Source organism: Bos taurus, chromosome 11 (assembly GCF_002263795.3).
Source record: "Bos taurus isolate L1 Dominette 01449 registration number 42190680 breed Hereford chromosome 11, ARS-UCD2.0, whole genome shotgun sequence".
Taxonomy (NCBI): Eukaryota; Metazoa; Chordata; class Mammalia; order Artiodactyla; family Bovidae; genus Bos; species Bos taurus.
The window spans coordinates 46,468,784-46,496,246 of NC_037338.1; the positions used below are offsets into that span (position 1 = coordinate 46,468,784).

General features: G+C 42.0%; 2 protein-coding genes and 1 long non-coding RNA gene across 5 annotated transcripts in view; 1 reads left to right on the plus strand and 2 right to left on the minus strand.

Moving 5' to 3' along the window:
• CKAP2L (cytoskeleton associated protein 2 like) overlaps positions 1–5,458 on the minus strand; it is a 22,496-nt gene extending 17,038 nt beyond the window's left edge. Inside the window, exons 1-4 of one of the 3 annotated variants that reach the window (XM_059891114.1) lie at positions 5,121–5,183; positions 2,914–2,980; positions 1,636–1,749; positions 952–1,003 (exon numbers count right to left, since the gene is read on the minus strand). In XM_059891114.1, the coding sequence (XP_059747097.1) occupies positions 952–1,003; positions 1,636–1,749; positions 2,914–2,980; positions 5,121–5,151 (264 nt within the window). In that variant the 5' untranslated portion in view covers positions 5,152–5,183. 3 annotated transcript variants of the gene reach the window in all.
• On the plus strand, positions 1,726–20,188 carry LOC132346579 (uncharacterized). Its single transcript, XR_009496440.1, has 3 exons — positions 1,726–4,414; positions 16,880–16,966; positions 20,064–20,188. It is a non-coding gene; the product is annotated as an uncharacterized lncRNA (long non-coding RNA).
• On the minus strand, positions 13,770–24,750 carry IL1A (interleukin 1 alpha). Its single transcript, NM_174092.1, is given in 7 exon segments — positions 13,770–15,115; positions 17,305–17,426; positions 19,149–19,322; positions 20,811–21,033; positions 22,665–22,713; positions 24,021–24,075; positions 24,704–24,750. Coding segments are annotated over 6 exon segments (807 nt in total). The 5' UTR covers positions 24,068–24,075; positions 24,704–24,750; the 3' UTR covers positions 13,770–14,923.
• Between the last annotated feature and the right edge of the window lie 2,713 nt (positions 24,751–27,463).

The following is a 27,463-nucleotide window of genomic DNA, read 5'->3' on the forward strand; positions in this document are numbered from 1 at the left end:
GACAAAACAAAGATTCACTAACAGATGACTTTTATAACTTGAGTTCCTATTAGAAATACATTAGAATTAATAGAATTCTAATAGAATTCTGCAGATCTGCAGTGAACACACAAAAATTGCTGTTTAACAAAATAAACAAGTACTTGCTGAGTGCTCACGGTGTCCCAATGATGTATCCTTCCTGGAATTCCAGAAAGATACAAACATAATAAACTTATGTTAGGGTACCTCCTGAGTTCCTCCTCATAAGTTCGTTTGTTTTTTTTGTTTTGGTTGTATTGAGAGGCAAGTGGGATCTTAGTTCCCTGACTAGGGATCGAACTCGTGTACCCAGCAGTGGAAGTGCTGAGTCTTAACCACTGGATCACCAGGGAAGTCCCTTCCTTGTACTTTGTATTGCTACACTAATTCTCTTAAAACAACACTGCCTTTGAAAGGTCAGAGTGTCACTCAAGGAACACTGTCTCATCCTGGAGATTAGCGGTATGGAGTGGTGGGAGATGCTGGCAGGCCTGACATACTGTGAGACAACTCTGAATAAGCATCAAATCTCAGTAGAAAGTGAGTCATATCTGTGAAGTTAGGACAGGGTTTTAAGGTTAGATTCTACATTATTCATAAGTAAATACTTCAGTCATGTGACTTAATTTTGGGTAAGAAAGGGAGGACTAGGTAGCAGAAAACTGAAAACTAGGGAGGGGTGTTTAGAATTAATATGGTAAAAAACAGAAACAGGCCACTGAGGATTCTACAGCATCCACACTGAAAGTGATTACTTAGAAGGGAGAATTTGTCAGAGATTTATTGACTATCTAGGGAAAGATATGTCAGTGCTAGAGCTACGACTTTCTGCTTTTGGTTTGGTTAAATGATGAATAATTACTATGTAAGTTTCGTGAATGTGTAACCAGACCCACTTGGCATTAAGGGCAAAGACTAATTTCTACTTACAGATTTAGAATGTGGAGGATTTGGGCAATTATTCTTGGCTTTTAGGTAAGGCCTAAAAAAGATGAAATAAGATTAATTCTTAGTACAGAAGAATCAGCAAGGCTTGGGAATACAGTGATTAAAAATATTAAAAAATATTATGGTTATAATTTTAAATCATTAGCATTTCCATGTGGTAAAAAATTCAAAAATTAAAATTAATAAAAAGTCTCCTTATCAACCTTTCCTTAGTCCTATTATTCCACTCCTTGGTGACCATGACCACTCTTACCTATTTTTTTTCTGTGATCCTTTCATAGATGTCCTATACATAGATACAACATTCTAACAATATTAATAAAATGTTTTCTTCATATCTGCATAGTCTTACTCATTTAAACATCATTCTCTGAACAATGCAATGTGCCAGTCACTAGAGATTCAATGCCAAATAAGTGCTTCTTTAAAACACATGTTTGTTTTCTATGAGTCTGTTTTGCAAATAAATTCATTTGTATTAAATCAGCTACACTTCAACTTAAAAAAACTTGCTTGTTTTTTAAGTGTCTTCAACTAGTTAATTTTTAGGTGAGGAAAGCGATATAAATAAAAGAACATAGAGGCACACATGAAAACTAGCTAGTGAGACAGAAAAATTAAAAAAAAAAAAAGAAAAGTAGAGGAGAATTTAGATTCAAACTTCACGGATCATAAACTGCCAAACAGGAACTTTGATCAGGACTTGATGTTTGTTTCTCTGGTCTTGGATGCACATCCCAGGAGGGCAGGGACTGCTTTGTTTTGGTAAGCACCTTATCTCTAGAACCAAGAGGGATTGATACATTATAGGTATTAAGTAAATTGTTGAATAAATGAATTAAGTTTATTTATTTAATCAAGGAAATCAAGTCAAGTAAAAACTCAAAAGAAGGCAAGAATATACAATGGAGAAAAAGACAGCCTCTTTATTAAGTGGTACCAGGAAAACTGGACAACTACATGTAAAAGAATGAAATTAGAACACTTCCTAACACTACACACAAAAATAAACTCAAAGGGACTTCCTCGGCAGTCCATTGGTTAAAACTGTGCGCTTCCAATGCAGGGGGCATGAGTACGATTCTTGGTTGGGGGAACTAAGATCCCATATGCCATATGGCTCAGCCAAAAAAAGAAAAAAACTCAAATTGGATTAAAGATCTAAATTTAAGGCCAGAAACTAATAAACTTAGAGGAAAACACAGGCAGAATACTCTTTTACATAAATTTCAACAAGATCCTTTTTGACCCACCTCCTGAAGTAATGGAAATAAAAATAAACAAATGGGACCTAACTAACCTTAAAAGCTCTGGCACTGCAAGGGAAACTATAAACAAGATGAAAAACTCAAAGTAAAAAGAAGCTAAAACAAAGGCTGAAAGCTAACTTAGTTTGTAAAAATTTGTTTTCAACTAAAAATTTAGCAACACGTTGGGGAAAAAAACATATCAGTGCTAAGGTAAGCGTGGTGACACCATTGAGATGACAAGATGTCAACAAAAGAGAAAAGTGAGGCCGTCATACTCTGTTCACCTCCACAGTCAGTGCTAAGAGGAATACCCAAGCACATTCTCAGGCTAGAGGATGGGGATGTGCAGTTCACAGTGGATGGATTATATAACTGGTTTTCATTTTAGAAAGCAGCACCAGGACCAGGACCATCCCTCTCCTAGCAAACAAAGCAGAGATGGGAGAAGCTTCCAGCATTGTAGGTGCTACTGTAGACCCTTCTCTCTCACCTTGGGAGACTCACAATAATACTGCTTTTAATCTTTGCCAACATTTTTATCACACCTGCACCAAAATGCCCTTTTTGAATAATCCTAGGATCCTAATGCAGTCTGAGCAGACTGCAAACAAAAGGGCTATGTTTTGGCAGAGCTTTAAATTGCCATTAGCAACCAGGGCAGCAGGACTTGCATAACTGTGGGAAATAGACTCACTTGGTGTTTTGGCACTTCAGTTTTCCCTTGGCTGCTAGGTACTCCTGCAGCTTTCTCTGCCGCTCTTCTGCAAAACAGGCAAGCAAACAACAGAATTTTAGCTCAAGATTTTAACAAGCTTACTTATATTCCAAAAGAAGGCACTTTTCTGTATTGACTTTGGTGTTGGACCATAATGTTTTAAAGTCCCTAGCCTTACAGACTTGCCTCCAGGTTCACATCAACATTGACAATAAAATTCATATGTCTCATTCTATGCTAAGCTCTTTACACTTACATTACTTCCTTTAATCTGCACAAAAATCCTATAAGGTATTTTACAGTCTGAAATTTAAACATGGATAAATGCTATACAGGGAATTTCCTGGTGGCTCAAGCAGTAAAGAATCTGCCTGCCAGTGCAGGAGATCCTGGTTTGATCCCTGGGTCAGGAGGATCCCCTGGAGAAGGAAATGGCAACCCACTCCAGTATTCTTGCCTGGGAAATCCTATGGACAGAGGAGCCTGGTGGGCTACAGTCCATGGGGTGGCAAGAGTCCGACATGACTTAGCAATTAAACAACAACAACAAAATGGTATACAAAGCCAGATTTTGAAACCAGGTTTATTCAACCCAGAGCCCTTGCTCGTATCCACTGTTTTCAGCTACAACCTATCAAGCTTTGCATGAAGAAATGCTATTACTGGCCCACCTGAGCTGGTGAGTTCAGGGCTTTATTAATCCCTTCTGACAGGAATGATGATTTTTGCCCACAAACCCTTTCTTTTGGAACTAAGGACAAAATAGGCTAGGCTGGAGGTTCATCACAAACATCTATCCATACAGTGACTTTCTTTCTAAGCAAGCCACCTGTGAGGGGATGAAAAGTTAATATTTCTCTCTTTGAGAAGTTTCATCCTGGTAGTGGTGATAAAAGCAGGTCAAAGAAAGAACTATGGGAGTCCAGAGGCAGGAACTGAGTGAGGGGAGCGGGTCATTGGAAAAGGCTAAAATTAAGATGGTTGTGGTGTGAAAAAGACCCTTGGGAGTCTCTTGGACATCAAGGAGGTCAAACCAGTCAATTCTAAGGGAAATCAACCCTGAATAATCACTGGAAGGACTGATGCTGAAGCTGAAGCTCCAATACTCTGGTCGCCTGTTGCAAAGAACCAACTCACTGGAAAAGACCCTGATGCTGGGAAAGATTAAAGGCAGGAGGAGAACGGGATGACAGAGGACCAGATGGCTGGATGGCAACATCGACTCAATAGACTTGAGTTTGAGCAAAGTCCAGGAGACAGTGAAGGACAGGGAAGCTTGGTGTGCTGCAGTCCATGGGGTCTCAAAGGGTCAGACATGCTTTATCGGCCAAACAAAAATAACAGCTGTGTTTTGATATCTGGTTCTGATCTTTCCCCAGGAGACAGCTGTGTTGAGAGGGCTGATGGAGCTGAGAGATGTGGCTGGAATCCCAGTTCTATGATGTCTAGCCAGTTAGCAAACCTTGCTGTTGCTGAGCAGGTAAAATGGGGCAGAAATGCCCATTTTTAAGGGCTGTTGTGTAAAATGCCTAGGGCAGTGCTTGGGCCCTGGAAACAATCAACAGGTGTTATTGCAGAAATTAACAAAACTGTGCATTTTGGAGCAGGTGACAGGTATCTGAGCAGGAATATTTAAAAAGTCAACAAAGGGCTCCAGACACATTTAGGAAAGTCAGGGAGCCCAGGACCTTCAGCATCGATGCAGATTTAACCCATCAGCCTCCAGGGCGCGTGTGCTGCAAGAAGACCTCCGCGTCTGGGTGAGACCCGCCTTGACAGCTGTCACAGCCCGCTCGGGCGGGCGGCGTTACCCCGAGGGCCACACCCCGGCTCTGCCTGAAGCCAAATCTAGGCCGCGAGAGCGCTCGGCTTTCCACTGGTTGTGCGATCTCGGGCAAGGACCCTCGGTTCTTTACCCAAACGAGGTGACAATGACAGCTTTTTGCAGAGCTGCTGCGGGACTCTTTGGGAAGGTGCCTGGAGGCGTGGCCCCGCGCACAGCCTCCCAGCCCCCCAGCCCCGTTTTCTCACCGAGGCCTGGAGCGTGGGCTTGGGTCAGCCCCCGCAGAACCAAAAACGCCCACGGGGAGACAGAGGCAGGCAGGCAAGCGATCGGGTCACTTCCGCTCACTCGGGGGCCTCCCTTCGTCCCCGCCCGTAAGACAGCTGCTGGAGGTCATACTCACCCGCGGCGGCGGAGAGTCCAGGACGCACCATGATTCTCAAACGACAGTTTTTCTTCAAAGGCCGCGCCTGGAGAGAAAGCCGGAGCGCCGCGCTTGCGTCCGCTCTCATTGGCTCCCGTGGGTTTGAAACCTGCCAATCGGAAATAGGGGAGGGCGGGCCCAAAGGAAATAGAAGCGTTTCGGTTGGCTCTACCCTTCAAGCCCCACCCTGGGGCCATTTGATTGGAAGAATGTACAGGGAAAGGGCCGTTGGCGTTGAAGACGGCTGGTTGGGCGGGAGGCGGAACCCTCCCCACCCCTTTAAAGATGAGGTTTCTGGGTTGCTGTGGTTTCAGTTACGAGAAAGGTGGCTAGGACTGGCGACGGGGAGCTGCACCCGGGCCCCACAGACAAAGCTCCTCCTCCGCCGTTTCAGATCCTAAGGTTCACATAAAAATAGTATAAAACCAAAATGATGAATTTGGCAGCTCCTCACGAGTATACTTCCTCCTTTTTATGGATCTCTGAAGTTAAATGATCTTAGTTCTTAGTACAGCAGTTCCTGGGTGCTCAGTCGCTTAAGTCGTGTCTGACTCTTTGCGACCGTATGTGCTGTAGCCCGCCAGGCTTCACTGTCAATGAGATTCTGTAGGCAAGAATACTGGAGTGGGTTGCCATTTCCTCCTTCAGGGGATCGTCTCCACCCAGAGATCAAACCCGCGTCTCTTAGGTCTCCTGTTTGGCAGGATTCTTTGCTATTAGCGCCTTCTCTGGTGGCTCAGAGGTTAAAGCGTCTGCCCGCAATGCGGGAGACCTGGGTTCAATCCCTAGGTTGGGAAGATTCCTTGGAGAAGGAAATAGCAACCCACTCCAGTACCCTTGCCTGGAGAATCCCATGGGGCTACAGACCCCACCCACTCCAGTATTCTTGCCTGGAGAATCCCATGGACAGAGGAGCCTGGTGGGCTACAGTCCATGGGGTCACAAAGAAGGGAAGTTATGACCAACCTAGATAACATATTCAAAAGCAGAGACATTACTTTGCCAACAAAGGTCCGTCTAGTCAAGGCTATGGTTTTTCCTGTGGTCATGTATGGATGTGAGAGTTGGACTGTGAAGAAAGCTGAGCCCGGAAGAATTGATGCTTTTGAACTGTGGTGTTGGAGAAGACTCTTGAGAGTCCCTTGGACTGCAAGGAGATCCAACCAGTCCCTTCTGAAGGAGATCAGCCCTGGGATTTCTTTGGAAGGAATGATGCTAAAGCTGAAACTCCAGTACTTTGGCCACCTCATGAGAAGAGTTAACTCATTGGAAAAGACTCTGATGCTGGGAGGGATTGGGGGCAGGAGGAGAAGGGGACGACAGAGGATGAAATGGCTGGATGGCATCATCGACTCGATGGACATGAGTTTGAGTAAACTCTGGGAGTTGGTGATGGACAGGGAGGCCTGGCGTGTTGCGATTCATGGGGTCGCAAAGAGTCGGACATGACTGAGTGACTGAACTGAACTGAAAACTTAATAAATAGGAACCCCCAGTAGATTAGGGAGACCAGCAGGGGGAGATGTCATATCCTGTGACCATAAGTAAATAAGTGAAAGTTGCTCAGTTAGTCTGACTCTTTGCGACCCCATGACCTGTAGCCTGCCAAGCTCCTCTGTCCATGGAATTCTCCAGGCGAGATACTGTGAACATAGCAAGCCCCATAATAAGAAGAAAGACTCCTTTTCCCTGACAAAGACTTGCCAGTGAAAAGCCAGGGACTCAGTTTATTACAATCCCCTTTCCCCAACTTTCTTTCTCCCCTCTTTATAGAGCATTTTTCTTCACTTGACTTGAATGCGGTGGCTTGCTGTGGTTGCAGACCTCAAATTGCAATTTATGTAATTCTTTATACTGAAGTTGTTTCAAAGTTTAATGAACAAATTATCAACTGCATGCAGTATTTTCCTTGCATTAGTTTCTACAATTAAAAAAAATAGTGTTAAAACTTCTGTTTATAAAAAAAAGAGACATATTTCCTTCTGAATGAAGTTAGCATCCTGTCAGTAAGGAAGAAGGGGAGATGGTGATTGTGTGGACTACTAACAGTGTTCATCATATTCTTCTCTCTCTGATGTCACTTTTAAGATTTTACCTACTATAAACCTACTGACATCTTCCAAATCTGTATCTAGTTCTAACTTCTCTTGAGTTCCAGACACATCATCATCTGCTCATTTTACATGGGTGTCCTGCCATTAGCTAAAATCATGTATCTAAAATGGTACTCATTATGTTTTATCCTGGAGCTTAGCACTCCATGCGTGCTCAGTTGTTCACTTGTGTCCAACCCTTATGACCCCATGAATTGCAGCCTGCCAGGCTCCTCTGTCCATGGGATTCTCCAGGCAAGAATGCTGGAGTGGGTTTCTATTTCTTCCTCCTGGGGATCTTCCCCATCCAGGGATCGAATTCATGTGTCCTGCATCTCCCAGATTGGCAGGTGGTTCTTTACCACTAAGCCACCTGGGAAGTATTTCCACCAAAAATACTGATTAAGACACCACTGCTCACCCACTACACTCAGTGCCCACAACCCTGCATCAGGCCACCGCCGACCCATGCCTCCGTAAGAGACTCCTGAATACACATGGGCAAGTCTGGGTCAGTCTCTTTTGGGTCACAGCTCCTTTCACACAAGGTTCTGTTTGTGCCCTCCAAGAGTCTTCTCCAGTCTTGTGTAAGTTCTGGTGACTCTATTGTGGTGTTAATGGCAACCTCTTCCAAGAGGGCTTATGCCATACCCAGGTCTGCTTTACCCAGAGCCCCTGCCCCTGTTGTAGTTCACTGCTGACCTGTACCTCTGCAGGAGACACTCAAACACAGTTCTGTCTCAGTCTCTGTGGGGTCTCTGGGTCGTGGTGTGCACAAGGTGTTTTTGAGCCCTCTTAGCATCTCTTGGACGTGGGGTAGCTCCTCTCGGCCATGCTTCTGCGAGGTCCGTCACAGCTGGCGTGCTTCTGCCATGTGGTCCATCGCAGCCGGCGTCAGTTTTCATTCCAATCCCAAAGAAAGGCAGTGCCAAAGAACGGTCAAACTACCACACAACTGCACTCATCTCACCCACTAGTAAAGTAATGCTCAAAATTCTCCAAGCCAGGCTCCAGCAATACGTGAACCGTGAACTTCCAGATGTTCAAGCTGGTTTTAGAAAAGGCAGAGGAACCAGAGATCAAATTGCCAACATCCACTTGATCATCGAAAATGCAAGAGAGATCCGGAAAAACATCTATTTCTGCTTTATTGACTATGCCAAAGCCTTTGACTGTGTGGATCACAATAAACTGTGGAAAACTCTGAATGAGATGGGAATACCAGACCACCTGACCGGCCTCTTGAGAAACCTATATGCAGGTCAGGAAGCACCAGTTAGAACTGGACATGGAACAACAGACTGGTTCCAAGTAGGAAAAGGAGTACGTCAAGGCTGTATATTGTCACCCTGCTTATTTAACTTCTATGCAGAGTACATCATGAGAAACGCTGGGCTGAAAGAAGCACAAGCTGGAATCAAGATTGCTGGGAGAAATATCAATAACCTCAGATATGCAGATGACACCACCCTTATGGCAGAAAGTGAAGAGGAACTCAAAAGCCTCTTGATGAAAGTGAAAGTGGAGAGTGAAAAAGTTGGCTTAAAGCTCAACATTCAGAAAACTAAGATCATGGCATCTGGTCCCATCACTTCCTGGGAAATGGATGGGGAAACAGTGGAAACAGTGTCAGACTTTATTTTTCTGGGCTCCAAAATCACTGCAGATGGTGACTGCAGCCATGAAATTAAAAGACGCTTACTCCTTGGAAGGAAAGTTATGACCAACCTAGATAGCATATTCAAAAGCAGAGACATTACTTTGCCAACAAAGGTCCATCTAGTCAAGGCTATGGTTTTTCCAGTAGTCATGTATGGATGTGAGAGTTGGACTGTGAAGAAAGCTGAGCGCCGAAGAATTGATGCTTTTGAACTGTGGTGTTGGAGAAGACTCTTGAGAGTCCCTTGGACTGCAAGGAGATCCAACCAGTCCATTCTAAAGGAGATCAGTCCTGGGTGTTCATTGGACGGAATGATGCTAAAGCTGAAACTCCAGTACTTTGGCCACCTCATGTGAAGAGTTGACTCACTGGAAAAGTCTGATGCTGGGAGGGATTGGGGGCAGGAGGAGAAGGGGATGACAGAGGATGAGATGCTGGATGGCATCACTGACTCGATGGACATGAGTTTGGGTGAACTCTGGGAGTTGATGATGGACAGGGAGGCCTGGGGTGCTGCAATTCATAGGGTCGCAAAGAGTTGGACACAACTGAGCAACTGAACTGAACTAAGCATCTCTGGTGGGTGTGGGATTTGATTCTAAACGTGACTTTGCCCTTCCTACAGTCTTGCTGGGGCTTCTTTGTGCTTGGACATGGGGTATTTCCTCAAAGTCGCTCCAGCGCCCTGCAGCCGCTGCTCCAGTGCTGCGCAGCTGCCACTCCAGTGTAGCAATGTGTGCATGGGACCTTTTGAAGGAGGTCGCCATTATCTTCATTACCTCCATCACAGTTTGGCCCCAGGTGGATGAAAGGAAGGGAACACAGCCCCACCAATCAACAGAAAATTGGATTAGACATTTACTGAGCATCCCTCCCCATCAGGACAAAACCCAGTTTCCCCCTCAGTAAGTCTCCACCATCAGCAAGCTTCCATAAGCCTTATATCCTTCCCCATCAGAGGGAAGACAGACTGAAAACCACAGTCACAGAAAACTAACCAATCTAATCACATGGACCATATCCTTGTCTAACTCAATGAAACTATAAGCCATGCTGTGTAGGGCCACCCAAGATGGTCGGCTCACGGTGGAGAGCTCTGACAAAATGTGGTTCACTGGAGAAGGGAATGGCAAATCACTTCAGTATTCTTGCCTTGAGAACGCCATGAACTGTATGAAAAGGCAAAAAGATAGGACACTGAAAGATAAACTCCCCAGGTTGGTAGGTGCCCAATATGCTACTGGAGATCAGTGAAGAAACAACCCCAGAAAGAATGAAGAGATGGAGCCAAAGCAACAACACCCAGCTGTGGATGTGACTGGTGATGGAAGTAAAGTCCGATGCTATAAAGAGCAATATTGCATAGGAACCTGGAATGTTAGGTCCATGAATCAAGGCAAATTGGAAGTGGTCAAACAGGAGATGGCAAGAGTGAATGTTGACATTTTAGGAATCAGCGAACTAAAATGGACTGGACTGTGTGACTTTAACTCAGATGCCCATTACATCTACTACTGTGTGCAAGAATCTCTTAAAAGAAATGGAGTAGCCATCATAGTCAACAAAAGGGTCTGAAATGCAGTACTTGGATGCAATCTCAAAAACAACAGAATGATCTCTGTTTGTTTCCAAGGCAAACCATTCAATATCACAGTAATCCAAGTCTATTCCCTGACCAGTAATGCTGAAGAACCTGAAATTGAATGCTTCTATGAAGACCTATAAGACCTTCTAGAACTAACACCCAAAAAAGATGTCCTTTTCATTGTAGGGGACTGGCATGCAAAAGTAGGAAGTCAAGAGATACCTGGAGTAAAGGCAAATTTGGCCTTGGAGTACAGAATGAAGCAGGGAAAGGCTAATAGAGTTTTGCTAAGAGAATGCACTGGTCATAGCAAACACCCTCTTCCAACAACACAAGAAAAGACTCTACTCATGACATCATCAGATGGTCAGTACTGAAATCAGATTTATTATACTCTTGCAGCCAAAGATGGAGAAGTTCTATACAGTCAGCAAAAACAAGACTGGGAGCTGACTGTGGCTCAGATCATGAACTCCTTATTGCCAAATTCAGATTTAAATTGAAGAAAGTAGGGAAAACCACCAGATCATTCAGGTATGACCTAAATCAAATCCCTTATGATTAAACAGTGGAAGTGAGAAATAGATTTAAGGGATTAGATCTGATAGACAGAGTGCCTGAAGAACTATGGACAGAAGTTCATGACACTGTACAGGAGGCAGTGAGTGATTAAGACCATCCGCAAGAAAAAGAAATGTAAAAAGGCAAAACGGTTGTCTGAGGAGCCTTACAAATAGCTGAGAAAAGAAGAGAAGCCAAAAGCAAAGGAGAAAAGGAAAGATATACCCATTTGAGTGCAGAGTTCCAAAGAATAGCAAGGAGAGATAAGAAAGCCTTCCTCAGTGATCAATGCAAAGAAATAGAGGAAAACAATAGAACGGGAAAGACTAGAGATCTCTTCAAGAAAATTAGAGATACCAAGGGAACATTTCATGCAAAGATGGGCACAATAAAGGACAGAAATGGTATGGACCTAACAGAAGCAGAAGATATTAAGAAGAGGTGGCAAGAATACACAAAAGAACCATACAAAAAGATAATCAGGATGGTGTGATCACTTACCTAGAGCCAGACATCCTGTAATGAGAAGTCAAGTGGGCCTTAGGAAGCATCATTAGAAACAAAGCTAGTGAAGGTGATGAAATTCCAGTTGAGCTCTTTCAAATACTAAAAGATGATGCTGTGAAAGTGCTGCAATCAATATGTCAGTAAATTTGGAAAACTCAGCAGTGGCCACAGGACTGGAAAAGGTCAGTTTTCATTCCAATCCCAAAGAAAGGCAGTGCCAAAGAATGCTCAAACTACTGCACAATTGCACTCATCTCACATGCTAGCAAAGTAGTGCTCAAAATTCTCCATGCCAGGCTTCAACAGTATGTAAACTGTGAACTTCCAGATGTTCAAGCTGGATTTAGAAAAGGCAGAGGAACCAGAGATCAAATTGCCAACATCTCTTGGATCATCGAAAAAGCAAGAGTGTTCCAGAAAAACATCTACTTCTGCTTTATTGACTATGCCAAAACCTTTGACTGTGTGGATCACAACAAACTGTGGAAAATTCTTAAAGAGATGGGAATACCAGACTACCTGACCTGTCTCCTGAGAAATCTGTATGCAGGTCAGGAAGCAACAGTTAGAACTGGACATGGAACAGACTGTTCCAAATCAGGAAAGGAGTATGTCAAGCCTGTATATTGTCACCCTGCTTATTTAACTTGTATGCAGAGTACATCATGAGAAATGCTGGGCTGGATGAAGCACAAGCTGGAATCAAGATTGCTGGGAGAAATATCAATAACCTCAGATATGCAGATGACACCACCCTTATGGCAGAAAGTGAAGAACTAAAGAGCCTCTTGATGAAAGAGGAGAATGAAAAAGTTGGCTTAAAGCTCAACACTCAGAAGACTAAGATCATTGCATCTGGTCCCATCACTGCATGGCAAATAGATGGGGAAACAATGGAAACAGTGAGAGACTTTATTTTTTGGAGCTCCAAAATCACTGCAGATGGTAACTGCAGCCATGAAATTAAAAGACGCTTGCTCCTTGGAAGAAAAGTTATGACCAACCTAGATAGCATATTCAAAAGCAGAGACATTACTTTGCCAACAAAGTTCCGTCTAGTCAAAGCTTTGGTTTTTCCAGTTGTCATATATGGATGTGAGAGTTGGACTGTGAAGAAAGCTGAGTGCTGAAGAATTGATGCTTTTGAACTGTGGTGTTGGAGAAGACTCTTGAGAGTCCCTTGGACTGCAAGGAGATCCAACTAGTCCACCCTAAAGGAAATCAGTCCTGAATATTCACTGGAAGGACTGATGTTGAAGCAGAAACTCCAACACTTTGGCCACCTGATGCGAAGAGGTGACTCATTTGAAAAGACCCTGATGCTGAGAAAGATTGAAGGCAGGAGGAGAAGGGGATGATAGAGGATGAGATGGTTGGATGGCATCACCAATTCAATGGACATGAGTTTAAGTAAACTCCAGGAGTTAGTGATGGACGGGGAAGCCTGGTGTGATGCAGTCATGGGGTCGCAAAGAGTCGGACATGACTGAGTGACTGAACTGAACTGAACTGAACTGAGCTCACCCACTCTGCAATAGCGGGAAACTGCGAATCATCTTGAACTACTCCTTCCCCATTAATTCCCACATCTAATTCCAAGATCTCTTGATTTCAACTTTTTCCAACTCAACATACTTTGTATTCATGCTTTCCAAAAGGATTCATTAGTCTTTAATGTGGTTCTGAATGTGTGAATTTGTATAAACACATGAACACACATGCTGCGTTTAATACAAGTTTTAAATGAACCAGGGAATATTATCATTCCTAATGCCATTTATGCATACTGACAAGCTAAAAAAGAGGAGAGAAAAAGCATAAAATCTGGGTTTAGTTTTGTAAAGTAATACTAATTATAGTTATTTTTATGAATTCTTATCATCTGTTCCTAATTATACCATGAAGTAAACTAATGGTTAAAATGTGCCAGATTTATTTTTTTAAGCTTTATTCAATTATGATTGATAATAATGTGTCAGTTCTCATTGTTGATGGTAATGTAACACTACGATTGGATCATAACTTTTAGAACCTAGAAGGAACATTGCTTATGTTCCAGAAACGAAAGTTTAGATAACGCTTGTTTCATGGTTGCTAAAGTTAAGTTCATCCCATTTTAGCTAGTAGGATTTGATAACAGATGAAACTGAGTAACACAAAAATGCCAAATCAAGTTTAAAGGCAGAGGAGTGAAAGATTTTGGCCAATTAGCATCTCAGACAAACAGGGCAATTAATATAAATTTATTATCATAATCACAGGGCTCCCAGGTACTGGAATACAGAAGTTCATGACAATGGAAAAGGCACTTTGAACCAAAGTGCGTTAGTACCTCGGACTTACTCAGCCTAGAAAACACTGTCTACTATTATTGAAGATACCTGGTCATACTCAGAGATTGCAAGGAATTGCCATAAATATAATAATATGTTATAAATAATAATAATATCTTAGAAATAATGCTTATAAATATATATGCATATAAATAATAACTTAAAATAACATTTCATGCTTTGCATTCTTCTTGAGGCTCAGCTTCAAGAAAAATTTTACTTAAATGAACTCATTGGCATAAAATACTGTTGAGGTAGGAGGGCTATAGTCATCATTACCTTGATTTTGAAGATGGTCAAACTGAGACCCCGGAGAAGGCAATGGCACCCCACTCCAGTACTCTTGCCTGGAAAATCCCATGGACAGAGGAGCCTGGTAGGCTGCAGTCCATGGGGTCGCTAAGAGTCGGACATGACTGAGCAACTTCACTTTCACTTTTCACTTCATGCATTGGAGAAGGAAATGGCAACCCACTCCAGTGTTCTTGCCTGGAGAATCCCAGGGACTGCGGAGCCTGGTGGGCTGCCGTCTATGGGGTCGCACAGAGTTGGACATGACTGAAGTGACTTAGCAGCAGCAGCAAACTGAGACCCCAGAAACTTATAGTATTTGATAAAGGGTCCATCAGTGGCTTAAAAGTAGAAGCTGAGCAGTTGGAATGAAATTGTGTGTCCACGGCTTATTCCAACTGCTGTCATGGGTATTAGTATTCTTATGCCTTAGTTTACTCATCTATAATATGGAAAGAACCTTTTGTAGCCACAGATAGTAGCCTCAGTCCTCCCAAGATTATTGTGCAGAATAATAATTAAATTGATTGGTAGTTTGCAAAGTATAGGGTGTTCTTTAAATAACAAGCAACATTATATGTTAGTGTTGGACTTTGTGTTCTCTCTTACAAAGAGAGTAAACATTCATTTAGAATTACAAAAGCTCAGCACATGCTCAGCGAGTGACTAACAGTGAAGGGCTCGACTCCTTCATGTACATAGTACATACGGATGGTCACCACTTTACAAGTAAGTAGAGTGCACAGTCAAGGCTATTTTTCCAATATCTGAAAGTCAGTGATCGAGGGCGGCCCACTTGCCATGTGCACCAATTTTTCTTGCTTTGTGGCAATAAACAACTTTGGATGGGCAACTGATTTGAAGTAGTCCATAGAGCCATGCTTTTCCCAGAAGAAGAGGAGGTTGGTCTCATCTTTGATGATTTTGGGTGTCTCAGGCATCTCCTAGGATACAGAGAACAAAGATCTGTTAGAGAACAAGAAGATGCTAAAAAAAGAAGTGACCTCAATCCTTTGGCATTTGGCCTTCGTGAGAAACACAGCACTTTAGGACTATGACTACGTAACATGATGATACAAGTTCTTCATTTGTTCATTCCAAAAGCGTTCATTACATGCCTATTAGATGTATGGCCCCATCTATTCATAATAATTAATTTCCTTAGTTAAGTGGAGAGAAATCCAATTTCATCATGCAGATTGCCAAGTACACTAGTGTCTCGTTGTATCCTGGCAGGTAGGGTGAAACATCGCCTCTAACATGGGCATAAAGCATTATCAAATTAGTGCTCAAATCTGAGCACTAATGACTCTAAGCCCTGAAAACCTTTTGACCTCTAAATGTCCAAAGCATACTTTGGGAAAATAATTTAGAATTCAGACATGTTTATCTCTGTATTTAAGTCAACAATTGAAAGTAAAAAAAAAAAAAAACCCACCTCAACACACACAACTTCCCAGGCATATCAGCAGTCCTTTGATATGCAATCCTTTGAAAGGCAATCCTTTCAAGACAACTTTTTGACAGTTGTAATCTCTTTAGATCATACTCCTCTTGTGAGTATGAGAAAAGTCTAAAAGTGCTTTCATGGAAAAACAAAATTCAAATTCTAACTTGAGATGCTTCTCTGTTCTTTTAATCTAAAAGAACTAAACATCCTTTTGAGGTTTCCCTGGGGTTTTCAATGTCAACAAGGATTTTGTTTTCCAAACCTATTTTTCTCCTGTTTTTTCCCCCCTATCTCAGTAAATGGAATCTCCCCTCTTCCTTCTGTTGGTTCAATTTCCAAAATATAACCAGATTCTGTCTCCTTCTTTTCACTTGTCTCACAATTCTCCTCACTCACCCCAACTGTTATTACAGCATCCTAATTGGACTCTATTGCCTCCTTTCTATTATATTCTCCAAGTTAGAAAAAATATACAAAAACAGGACACTTCTCAGTTTGAATTCCTTTCCTCTACTTATCTTTCCTCTTTTGCAGAGTACCCTAGCTTCCAGATCCTTGGGTGTTCCTTCTGATCTTTAAAACTCGCCTGTAACCTCTTGAAGGTCTAGGGCTAGGCGCACTCAGACCTCTCTATTTGGAATGCTCGCCCCATCACCCCTTTGATGGTATACTCCTTTCTATTGACAGCTCTCATCTCACAGGGAGCTCTGTCTAAACAGTACGGTCCTATTTTCTCTCTCAGCACACTGTTCATTGGCTTTACAGCATCTTGCCCTTTTTTTTGCTGGTCTTTTGGCTCATCTACTGTCTGTGTCCCTTGGAAGATTGAGTTCTATAAGACTTTGGCTCACTACTGTCTACTGAGCTGTTTGACACTCTGCTTGAAAACCAGAAGGCTCTCAATAAACAACGTTTGTTGAATGAATTCACGATTGAAGCTACTGCCCAACTCTGTAGACATCACTTTCATCTCACTTGATCCAGGAAAGAAACACATGCACCCACATAAATCCTAGTTAGGGAGGGACTGGGTGGTGAATTATACATTTAGTGAATAAGAGTCATCTACTAGTCAGTGGAGAAACATTTGGCTGTAGTGGGCATGTGTTTATGTCTTTATGTTCGGACGGGAAGGTGGTAGTGGAGATGAGGCTGATGACACAGAAAACTGGCACCAATGAAGAGAGGGAGGAGGTAGAGTCAGAAGGCCAGGGTTTGGGGCTTGGCTCACAGCTTTTTGCTTTGTACCCTTCGACAGGTGATTCATCCTCCCTAATCTCAGTGGCTTACTGAATTTCTTAGAGGCAGACTCCATTGTCCTAACGCCTACTATCACGTAGGTCAGGTAAGTGTCAGTAGAGCTCAAAGAGGGATGGAATAAATAGATGCCCAGGAATGGGAGGTGAATAAGGATCAGGCAGGGAAAAGAGCAAGAAGAAGGCAATTTCCCTTTTATGTACTTTGCCACTGCCATCTTGCTCCGTCTTGCTGTCTCACAGATCCTGCCTAGAACTGCCTCTGGGGATAGTGGGTCAGAAGTAGGATGGGAAGGTAGGTAGGCAGGTGAAACTGTGGTAGGAAGGAAAGAACTGGGTCATCCTGCTATGGGTGTCTGCCTCTTGGGATCATCTACAAATGCATGGGCTGTAAATGAAGGTAAATTGGAGACTGGGAACAACTGACCTTTAGCAAGACGGGTTCGTCTTCATTTTGAGCACTCACAAACAGTTGAGTTTTTGAGATTCTTAGAGTCACAGGAAGCTGAGAATCCTCTTCTGATACATAAGCAACCATGTCAAATTTCACTGGCAAAGAGAAAAGCCAAAAAAGAAAGTAAATCCATTGTATTTGTAGAAAAGCAAGTGTTCATGAAGATGCTGTGTGTGTGTGTGTGTGTGTGTGTGTGTGTGTAGTTATGTCCCCAACTATGATGTAAGTACCTGAAGCTCAGAAATGGAATTTACATTGATACATCTTTGTATCCCTCACAATGTCTGCCATATTCACTAGGCAAGTAAATACCTAATGACTTTAGAATTTTCTATGTTGAACAAATGTTTGTGGGTGGAGTATTATTGAATCTCTTATAATTATGTTAATGGGATAAGACCCTGGAATTTGTGAAGTCATGAGTAAAATGGGGAGATTTAGGGAAGCTGATCCATTCATATGTTGCTAAGAATAGTGAAAAGCAGTTCAGCTTTCCTTAGAGAGCAATGCTTAATAAGAGCTGTAAAATTATTTATGCCTAGAAATCCAGCATTTGGAATATGCTCCAAAGAAATATCCTCATAGGAAAAGAAATAATTTATACAAAGACATGTGCAACTGAATTATTTAGAGGAAACCCTGGGCACCTGCATAGCAACATGACTGAATATCCTAGTGCCATTAAAAATGGCAAATAACATATACTCTGTCCATATATGGGCAAATTATGTGAAATAATATCAAGTAGGAAAACAATTTATTTTGTAGAACACAAGATAATTTGTGAATGTCATAGAGTAGAAAGCATGTTAGCTGAAATATACCCAATCAGAAACAGCCCTGCTTGTTAGCACAGAGTAACCTCTTTTGATCTCTGGAAATCATTTTGTTTACTGATGACATGTCCTTAAGCTAAAAATATGTGCAACATGGAAGCTGGCTCAGTGTAACAAAATTTCTTGGATCCTAAATTTCATTCTTCAGAACACATGCAAATCTTCCTGTTTTTTGTTTTTTTTTTCCTTTAAAATTATTGGGTGCTTTGCATCACAATTATGTTATCAAAGATAAGGATTCTTTCTAGTTTGGTGTTATTAGGAAGTTTGATCAGCAGGCTCCTCATTGGCTTCTGAGTAAATTTGGGTAAGTCATTATATATTTCTGAGACTCAGTTTCCTTACCTTTAAAATCTGAGGATAAGAGTGTCTCAGAGAACCAAGGGAGATAATACCTCAGAAAGCTTTTTACTGCATTTAGTGCTTTCAGAGCTAGGACACTTGTTAAAGCTTTCAGATTTGGCTGAAGTTTCTGGCCTAACCCAGAAGTTTTTTTTTTTTTTTAAACCAGGGGTGAAGTGCTTCATGTGCAAAGCCAGGAATCTAGAAAGGTTTATTCTTTAAAAGCAGAAAGCTTAAAAGAAATGCAGAAATAAAAAGGTGAGAAGAGGGCTTCCCTGGTGGCTCAATGGTAAAAGAATCCGCCTGTGAATGCGAGAGACAAGGGTTTGATCCCTGGTCCAGGAAGATCTCACATGTGGTGGACAACTATTTAGCCACTGCTTGAGAGCCCAGGAACCACAACTATTGAGCCCTTGTGCTACGACTGCTGAAGGCTGAGTCCCCCATAACCCCATGCTCCCCAACAAGAGAAGCTACCATAATGAGAAGCCAGAGCACTGCAGCTAGAGAGTAGGCCCTGCTCCCCACAACTAGAGAAAAGCTCTTGCAGCAATGAAGACCCAGCACAGCCAAAAATAAATAAATAAAAAAAATCATTTTTTTTTTAAAGATGGGGAGATGACAGAATTGTCCATTTACCTGCCTCCTCCAGATTATTTAATGTAGTAGCCGTCAGGTATGGACCTGACATATCTCGAATTATACTTTGATTGAGGGCGTCGTTCAGGATGCATTCCTGGTGGATGACTCTCATAAAGTTGTATTTCACGTTACTCTGGAAGCTGTAATGTGCTGATCTGGGCTTGATGATTTCTAAAACCATTATCACAAGCTTAGATTAATGTCCAAGTACAAACACAGATGATGTATCTTCTCTAATACAAGCATACAAAGTAGTTATTGAAGGCACCTGAAGAATATCCCCAGGGAGGTGAGGAAATTGACACAGAAGTGAAATCACCCTATCAGCAGAATTGATTTCAGGATTACCCCTGTGGTTGCTGCTGCTGCTGCTGCTAAGTTGCTTCAGTAGTTTCCGACTCTGTGCGACCCCAGAGATGGAAGCCCACCAGGCTCCCCTGTGGTTACTTATCTCTAAAAACTTAGATTCTTCAGGCAATGGTGGTTTTTTTTTTAAAGAGATCACATGTACAACTTTTTTGGTTGTTTGAAGGTTTGGAAGTAACTGGGAAGACTCCTTGTATTCTTCAACTACATTTTCGAATGAATGCACCCTGAGAAAAGAATCCACTAAAAATTTTATATGTCACTGAGGTGCCAGTATAAATGTCTGCCATCTTTTTGCTTTAAAAAAGTTTTTTTTTTTTTTTCTATCTACCACCTTTCTGAACGGTGGTATGTTTCAAAGCTTTACAAATCTTCATGGCTCTGAATAATTTTACTTCCAGGAATCTTTTATCACTGAGGAAATATATGATGACAGAAATCAAGATTTATTACAGAAAAGACTGTAAGGAAAGTAATGTAGTGCTAGCAGTGGTAAACTCTGTGGGGTAGTGTAAGTAATTTTATTTTTTTTCTTGTATTTTCTAGGTGAACACGTGTGATCAACTGTTACTTTAAAAGTATTAGATTTATAATTCACGAAGAGGCTTGTACAGAAGAGCCATGGGAGAAAACTCATGACATCTATAGTCAGGTAGAAGTGATATGATTTGATGCTCTACCCTTACACACTGTGAGATTCCTCACATATAAAATGAGAATGCAGGGTTGTCTGAAGGTTAGAGATAATGCAATCATTAATAAGTTAGTAGTGTTTGTAGTATTAGCAAAAGTAATAATAACAATAATAGCGAACATTTATTAGGTATTTTCTACGTGTCAGGCATTATTTTCGTTCAGAAGCTAGCAAGTGTTGACTCATTTAATCTTCACAACAAGTAGGGGCTTGGATTAACTCCATTTACAGTAGAGGAGACCGAAGAACAGAAAGGTTAAGTAACTTGCCCAAGACATAACTAGTATGTGGGACAGCATAACTTGTAAGTGGTCACTCACTAACGGTATATAATTACTTTCTGCCAACAGGCTAGAAGTCACATGACTTAATCATATGGCCACCAAGTAAGCCTGTGAGCACATATGCTAAGCTCAAGTACCTACTGCTCTCTGCCCTTTGCAGAAGGATAAAAATTAATTTTATTTCTTATAATTATCAGACAAATGGGTGGTTGTCCTCTTGTTACTCTGATTTTAGGTTTTATTTTCCCCTGTACTCTGCTGTCTGCATTTTCTTGAAAACAGAAAACAAGGATATTATTGTGTTTGACCCCTTACCTTCTTCTGTATTATTGGCAATGGCTTCCAGGTCATCATCGGTGATGAACTGATTTAAACTCAACCGTCTCTTCTTCAGAATCTTCCCACTGGCTGCCACCATCACCACATTCTCCTTGAAGCTAAGCTTGGATGTCTTAGAGGTTTCCGAGGTATCCAGGGACATAAACTTATTCATCTGGTCCTCACGAAGTGGCTCATAGCTTGCATCATAGAAGGACTTCTGCGATGAAGGAAAACAGAAACTAAGAGGCCAGTGAACAAGACTCCTTTACAGTAAGAGTTTTATTCAACAGTCTCAGAGAGAAGAGTGGCCATTTTGGCCTTGGCGACCCACGTTTCATTGGACTTTCTCTCCCCCCACTCTCCTTCCCCCTTTCCTCTGTATCCCTCCCCTTTCCCCTTTTCCTCCCACCTCTCCTTTTAGGATTTCCCTCAAAGGATGTGATCTTGGCAAGGTTTTTTGTTATCCCTCTTCAGACTCAAAAATGAGACCTTGTTATACTTAGTGAAGTAAGTCAGAGAAAGACAAATACTGTATGATATCACTTACATGTAGAATCTAAAAAATAATACATGGCTTCCCTGGTGGCTCAGTGGTAAAGAATCCCCCTAACAAGGCTCACTTCCACAGGAAGCTCTGTGGAGCAATTAAGCCCCTATGCCACAACTGTTGAGCCTGTGCTCTAGTGCCCGGGAACCACAACTACTGAGCTCACACGCCGCGGCTACTGAAGCCCATGCGCCCTAGGGCCCACGCTCTGCAGCAGGAGAAGCCACCCCATGGAGAAGCCCGAGCACTGCAACAAAGAGTTGCCACTGCTTGCTGCAACTAGAAAAAAGCCCGCGCAGCAGTGACCCATAACAGTCAAACATAAATAAATAAAATTATTTAAAAAATAACTTGAAAATACAATGAACCCATATACAGATCAGCAATAAACTCACAGACATAGAAAACAAACTTAATGGTTACTAAAGGGGAGAGGGAAGGTGAGGAGGGATGAATTAGGGGTATGAGATTAGTAAATTCAAACTACTATGCATAAAATAGATAAGCAACAAAGATTTACTACATAACACGGGAAATTATATTCAGTATCTTGTAATAACCTATATTAGAAAATCATCAGAAAAAAATGTATCACTGTACTCTACTCCTGCAGCTAACACAGTATTGTAAATCAACTACACTTCGGTAAAAAAAAAAAAGATGTTGTGCTGAGACAGGTCTTCAAGTGATGCTAGTGAGTAACTTAGCCTTCCTGTTAGTTCTTCCCAGAAGGCTAAACGTCTACTTGACAAGGTTCAAATATTTTAGGAATACTCCTTTAGATACAGATACAGCTTTTAGAGTCACTATCAAAGACACACAAAGCAGGACCTATACTGTTTTGTGGTCTCTTAGCGAAATAACACAGCATCTGAATGACTGCAGATTTTTTACTTTCAGTTGGCCTGCTTCCTAGATCTAGAAAGCGATCTCTAATCTCTGGAGCTGATGTTAGAGAAGATATCCACAACATATCATTTAAGACCCCTGGGGAAGTAGCCCAAGGGGGTTGGCCCGGGAGGGCATAAGCAACTTTCTGATGGAAGGCTGACCCAGGAGATTTCATTCTTGGAGTTTCAGGTTCGTTCTGCTCTGTTCTGGGAAAATCCACTGAGATGAAGGGTGCCATCAGCTGTTAGTCTAGAGAAGGAGCTGGCCTCACTTATCATGAAGAAATGAATCTCTCTGGACTTCTAGTGAGGCCAAAACAAATGCATCTAAGATTCAAGCTGTTGCTGTTCTAGTAGAGAAAATACTGTGTACGGATAGCAATCTTCTAAGAATTACAGTCATTTGCTTACCTGATTGAGAGAGAGGTGGTCAATTTCAGAACTGTAGTCTTCATTTTCACTGTTGATGAGAATTTAATTCTGTTTGTTATATCACTACATTCACTGGGCAACATATTTTAATAACCAAACTAGCCTTGGGTAACACACATGCATAGCCATTATTGTCATCTTTGAAAATTAAGGACTTCTATGCATTCACATCCATACAGTAATTTGTACCTGATAATCTGAAATTAGTAATCATCAGGCCAGGCCTTAAACTTTACTTGTATTCTATCGATAAAAATGAGGCTTGGCCAATTTACTATATAGCACAGGTACTGTAACCTATAATGGAATATAATCTGAAATACATATATACATATATAACTGAATCACTTTGCTGTACACCTGAAACTAACACAACTTTGTAAGCTAGCTATACTTCAATTAAAAAATTTTTTAAATTAGCTCCCCCTTCACCAAAATAAACAAATAAATGAGGCTTGGCTAACGGATTGAAGAGTGGTAATTGAATTTCAGGGAAAAAATTTAAACTTAAGAGAGAAATCCTTTTGAAGCACTTCATCTAAATTTGAATCAAATAGGTTATTTGTTACACTTTGCTTTCATGTATTCACTAAAACAGATTTAATCATTTATACTTTGCAAAACATGCAGGCAATATTTCCACTGTCTACTTTGTGTTAGTGTGTAGGTAATGTGGAACACTGCATCTGTTTAAGGTGTTCTACAAGTTAAACTTTTTATTTATTATCTTTCTTTCGCGTCTGAATGAGACTGACTGCGTAGGTTTCACATGCTCAAATTGCTGTGAAGCCATTTCCCATTCCAGATTGAGATCAAGAAGTTTTCCTAAGAAAGGTTTCTCTTTCTGACAATCTATTACTGTAGCAGGGCATGTGAATTTGACTGAAGCTGGGTCTAAGTAGATGTTGAGAATTGCTAGGAGTCAGGAGACCTTAAAAGTAATCTTTCTAAAATGGTCATCTCCCTGTCAACAATTTCACCTTGGTTTACCTACTAGATGCTTAATTTCCCTGAGTCTTCTCTGAATCTGCCCTGACTTCAGAGATAGAACACATCTCTACAGCCTCTGCTGGTCTTGCCCCATTGATAGTTACTGTAATCCTAGCTGAATTCTTTCTTTCTTTTTAAAAAATATTTATTTTATTTACTTGGCTCAGCCAGGTCTTAATTGCAGCATGTGGGATCTAGTTCCCTGACCAGGGATGGAACCCTGGGTCCCCTGCATTGGGAGCACACAGTCTTACCCACTGGACTCCCTGGCAAATCCCTCCTAGCTGGATTCTAATGTGCCTTGCTTCCCTCATTAAGTCACAAGAGACAGAATCTCTTTTCTACCTGTAACAGTTCTTCAGGTCTTCAAAGAGGTCAGGGACTTTGGCCATCTTCACTTCTGCAACAGAAAACACCAGTAGCTGTCAGTCTGGCCATTGTGTGAATAAGACACCTGCAAGGGGAACCACCTCCCTTCTAAGACACTTAATGAATGACTGAGCTCACACCCAGCATTCTTCTTTTCACTCCCTTTGAATGATCTGCATATGTATTTGCCTCCTCTGCTAGACTGTAAACTTCTGTTAGAATCTCGGTATCTCTTAGGCATCCAACCCAAAGCATTGCATTTGGTAGGCATTTGATGAAAATTTGAATAAGTAAAAAATCAAAACTGAAAAACCTCAACAAGCATGAAATATTTAATTTATACAGTTGCAAGAGAGAGAAAGAGTTAGAAATTCCCAGTTTTCTCTGAATAGTTTTTGATAGCAGAGAGTACCCCCAAAGGAAGGGTTGGCTGTAATCTCATGCTCTCATAGGAAACCAGTTCCTCTGTTACTCAATTTCCCACCAGCAGAGAATCATTTTCTGAAATCTGACTATGATTCTAATTCACCCGCCAAACCAGAGTGGGACGGCAAAGGAAGGAAGAGGCTTCAACTTCAGAGAGGGCAATTTGAGAGATCACAGCCAAGGAGGAAAAGCAAAAAATACTATAAGAGCCAAACATGTGATAAGGACGATACCTTTGCTGAACCGAGCTAGCAACAATGAGATGACTGGCTCCCTCGTCTTCTCGTGGAGGCTTGAACTGAGTCAGGCTACTTCGCCTTTTGTCTGCTCCGGAGTGGGCGTGGCCACGATTGCGATTGCGTCACTGGGAATTTACAAGAATTCTGTTTTGTATGTCAGTTCATTCAACCTATACCGGTCCAAATAATGACAAATTATATACTTGAATATAGTGTTTCCAGGAAAAATTCCTAGAGATTCCAGGAGTTTCTGACTTGATTCATTTATTTATTGCTTTTGCTGTTAACAGTTTTAAACGTGTGGTCTTAGAAAAGGGGGAAAGAGCAAGAAATTTAAATTTCTAAAAGTATTTGGTGGGGGAGGGAGGGAAAAGTCCTCAAAGCAGAATTGTAGATGGTTAGAGTTGGAGGGGTGCTTAGAAGCTTGTGTTTCGGCTTAATTCGTTTATTGCACCCCTGGGCTGAGTATGACTTGACAGCCCCTGGCAGCTAAGGAGTGGGTCTTGAGGGAAGCCTATCCATCTTTTCTGAAGAGGGACGTTTGCTTGAGTAGCCATAAATCACTCTGAGTGTGGGAAGACAAGCTCCCAGTTAGGGCAGGGTAGAAGACGGAAAATCGACAGTCAACCACTGAAGTCAATCCTTTTACTCCTCTGAATACTGTCAGTCTGTTTCAGACAGAAGTGACAGAGCTTTATGAGAAAACTCTATGCCCTGGCTCATGTTACAGCAAAGTTACCTTCTACCAGAGCCCAAGGAGAAGTCTAGTCTTCTCTAGGTTAAACCCAAGGTATATTAGGATAGCTGGAGACTCAGGGAGTAGCTGGATTCAAGGGAGATTGGGTGAACTTCCCTGGTGGTCCAGTGGTTAAGACTCCACACTTCCACAGCAGGGGGCATGGCTTTGATCCCTGGTTGGGGAACTAAGATCATGCATGCCATATCGCATGGCCAAAAAAAAAAAAAAGATTGGGAGAAAGGAAGGAGGAACTCTTATACATGAAACTGATTCAGTGTTGCCTGGCTGTTATCATCAAAGACTTTTTAAGTATCCCGAAGATGGCCCAGTTCAGGTGGCAGAACACCAGACTCAGCAGATAAATGTTTCTGTTTTCCTGGTTGGAGTTTAAGCCACATAATTTTAAATAAAAGAAATGGATGGAGGAATTAAAAAAAAGGTAAAGAGAGAAAGGCAAGGCACCAAAGTGCAACATGTTATTGAAAAGCAAAAAAGCTTAGAACCAGAAGTCAAGTGTGAGTAAGGTATGCTGTTTGGTTTTGTTACTTGTAAATGATGAGGCTGATTTTGTGATCATTAAGGTCTGTCCTAGGTGCAAAGTCTCTGGTTCTGATTCTGTAGCCCAGTTCAGTTCCTCCTGGTCATAGACCTGGTGTTATAATAGTTATGAACAAGAGCCACAGAAATAAATGGTATCCTGGATGCTGTCCTGTGCTTAGTCTCTCGGTTGTGCCTGACTGTTTGTGACCCCATGGAATGTAGCCCACCAGGCTCCTCTGTCCCTGAGGATTCTCCAGGCAAAAATACTGGAGTGGGTTGCCACGCCCTCCTCCAGGGGAACTTTCCAGCCCAGGGATTGAACCCAGGTCTTTCGAGTTGCAGGTGGATTCTTTACTATCTGAGTCACCAGGGAAGCCAATCCTGGATGCAGGCAATGTAAATGTAGGACCAGGCTGGGTCCAGCTTGGGGATCTCAGAATGGATCCTCTTGTGGACAGTGATGGCAGCCAATTCTCTACATCTGTGCTTCCCTTTGGGCTCCCCTGGTGGCTCAATGGTAAAGAAGACGTGGGCTTGATCCCTGGTCAGAAAGATCCCCTGGAGAAGGAAATTGCAATCCACTTCAGTATTCTTGCCTGGGAAGTCTCGTGGACAGAACAGCCTGGCAGGCTATAGTCCATGGGGTCGCTGAGAGTTGGACATGACTGAGCACACACACATGCACGTGCTTCCCTTCAGGCAACACAGAAATATTAAGCCGGATCACCCCCTCTTGCCTCCTACAGATCTTGTGAGAACTATTACTAAGAAACAATTGCAAAGCACATTGTAAATGTGGGCTGCTATGGAGATGCGACTAAACAAAAATAATAACAGCGCTAATGATGGATTCTGTTTCTTGGGAACCTGTATAGTCATCACTGTAACACTTTAGTTCACTGAAGAAAATATCGTTCATATGAAAATAGTAATTGGAAACTTCGATAGGGAGGACATTTTCAGGTGAAGGCCTCCACCGAAACCCTGAAGATACCCAGTTTCTGGGAGGGATACACACCACCTCTTTGGTAATCCAGGAAAGTACCCTTGGTTGTATTGGCAGTGGCAACGCCCATCCTGGCCGATGTCACATCTCAGTTGTAGAAAATTCCTCAAATGTGGTTGTTGAATTCTTCAAGGAGGGTTTGAACGTTTCTTTCTAGTCAGCCAATTCTGGTTGGAGTCTTTTTCCAGGACGTGACTTTCCTTGAAACCAGTTTTCAAAGAAAGAACAAAAATGTGGGTGAGGTTTAGAGAGTGAGAGGTCCTTGCTTTGTTTTGGGGAACTGCTTTTCTGTGAATGTGAACAAAACTTGACTTGTGAGTAAGTCTCAGCATCAGAACCCCTCTTTCTCAGAAACAGAGAGAGAAACTTATGGAACCCCAAGAGTGTTTGGAGGTTGTCCTGCGACTGGGACTTTGGGTGGTTTCATGTTATACCCACTTCTTGATTCTGAGGAGACCTCAATGATCCT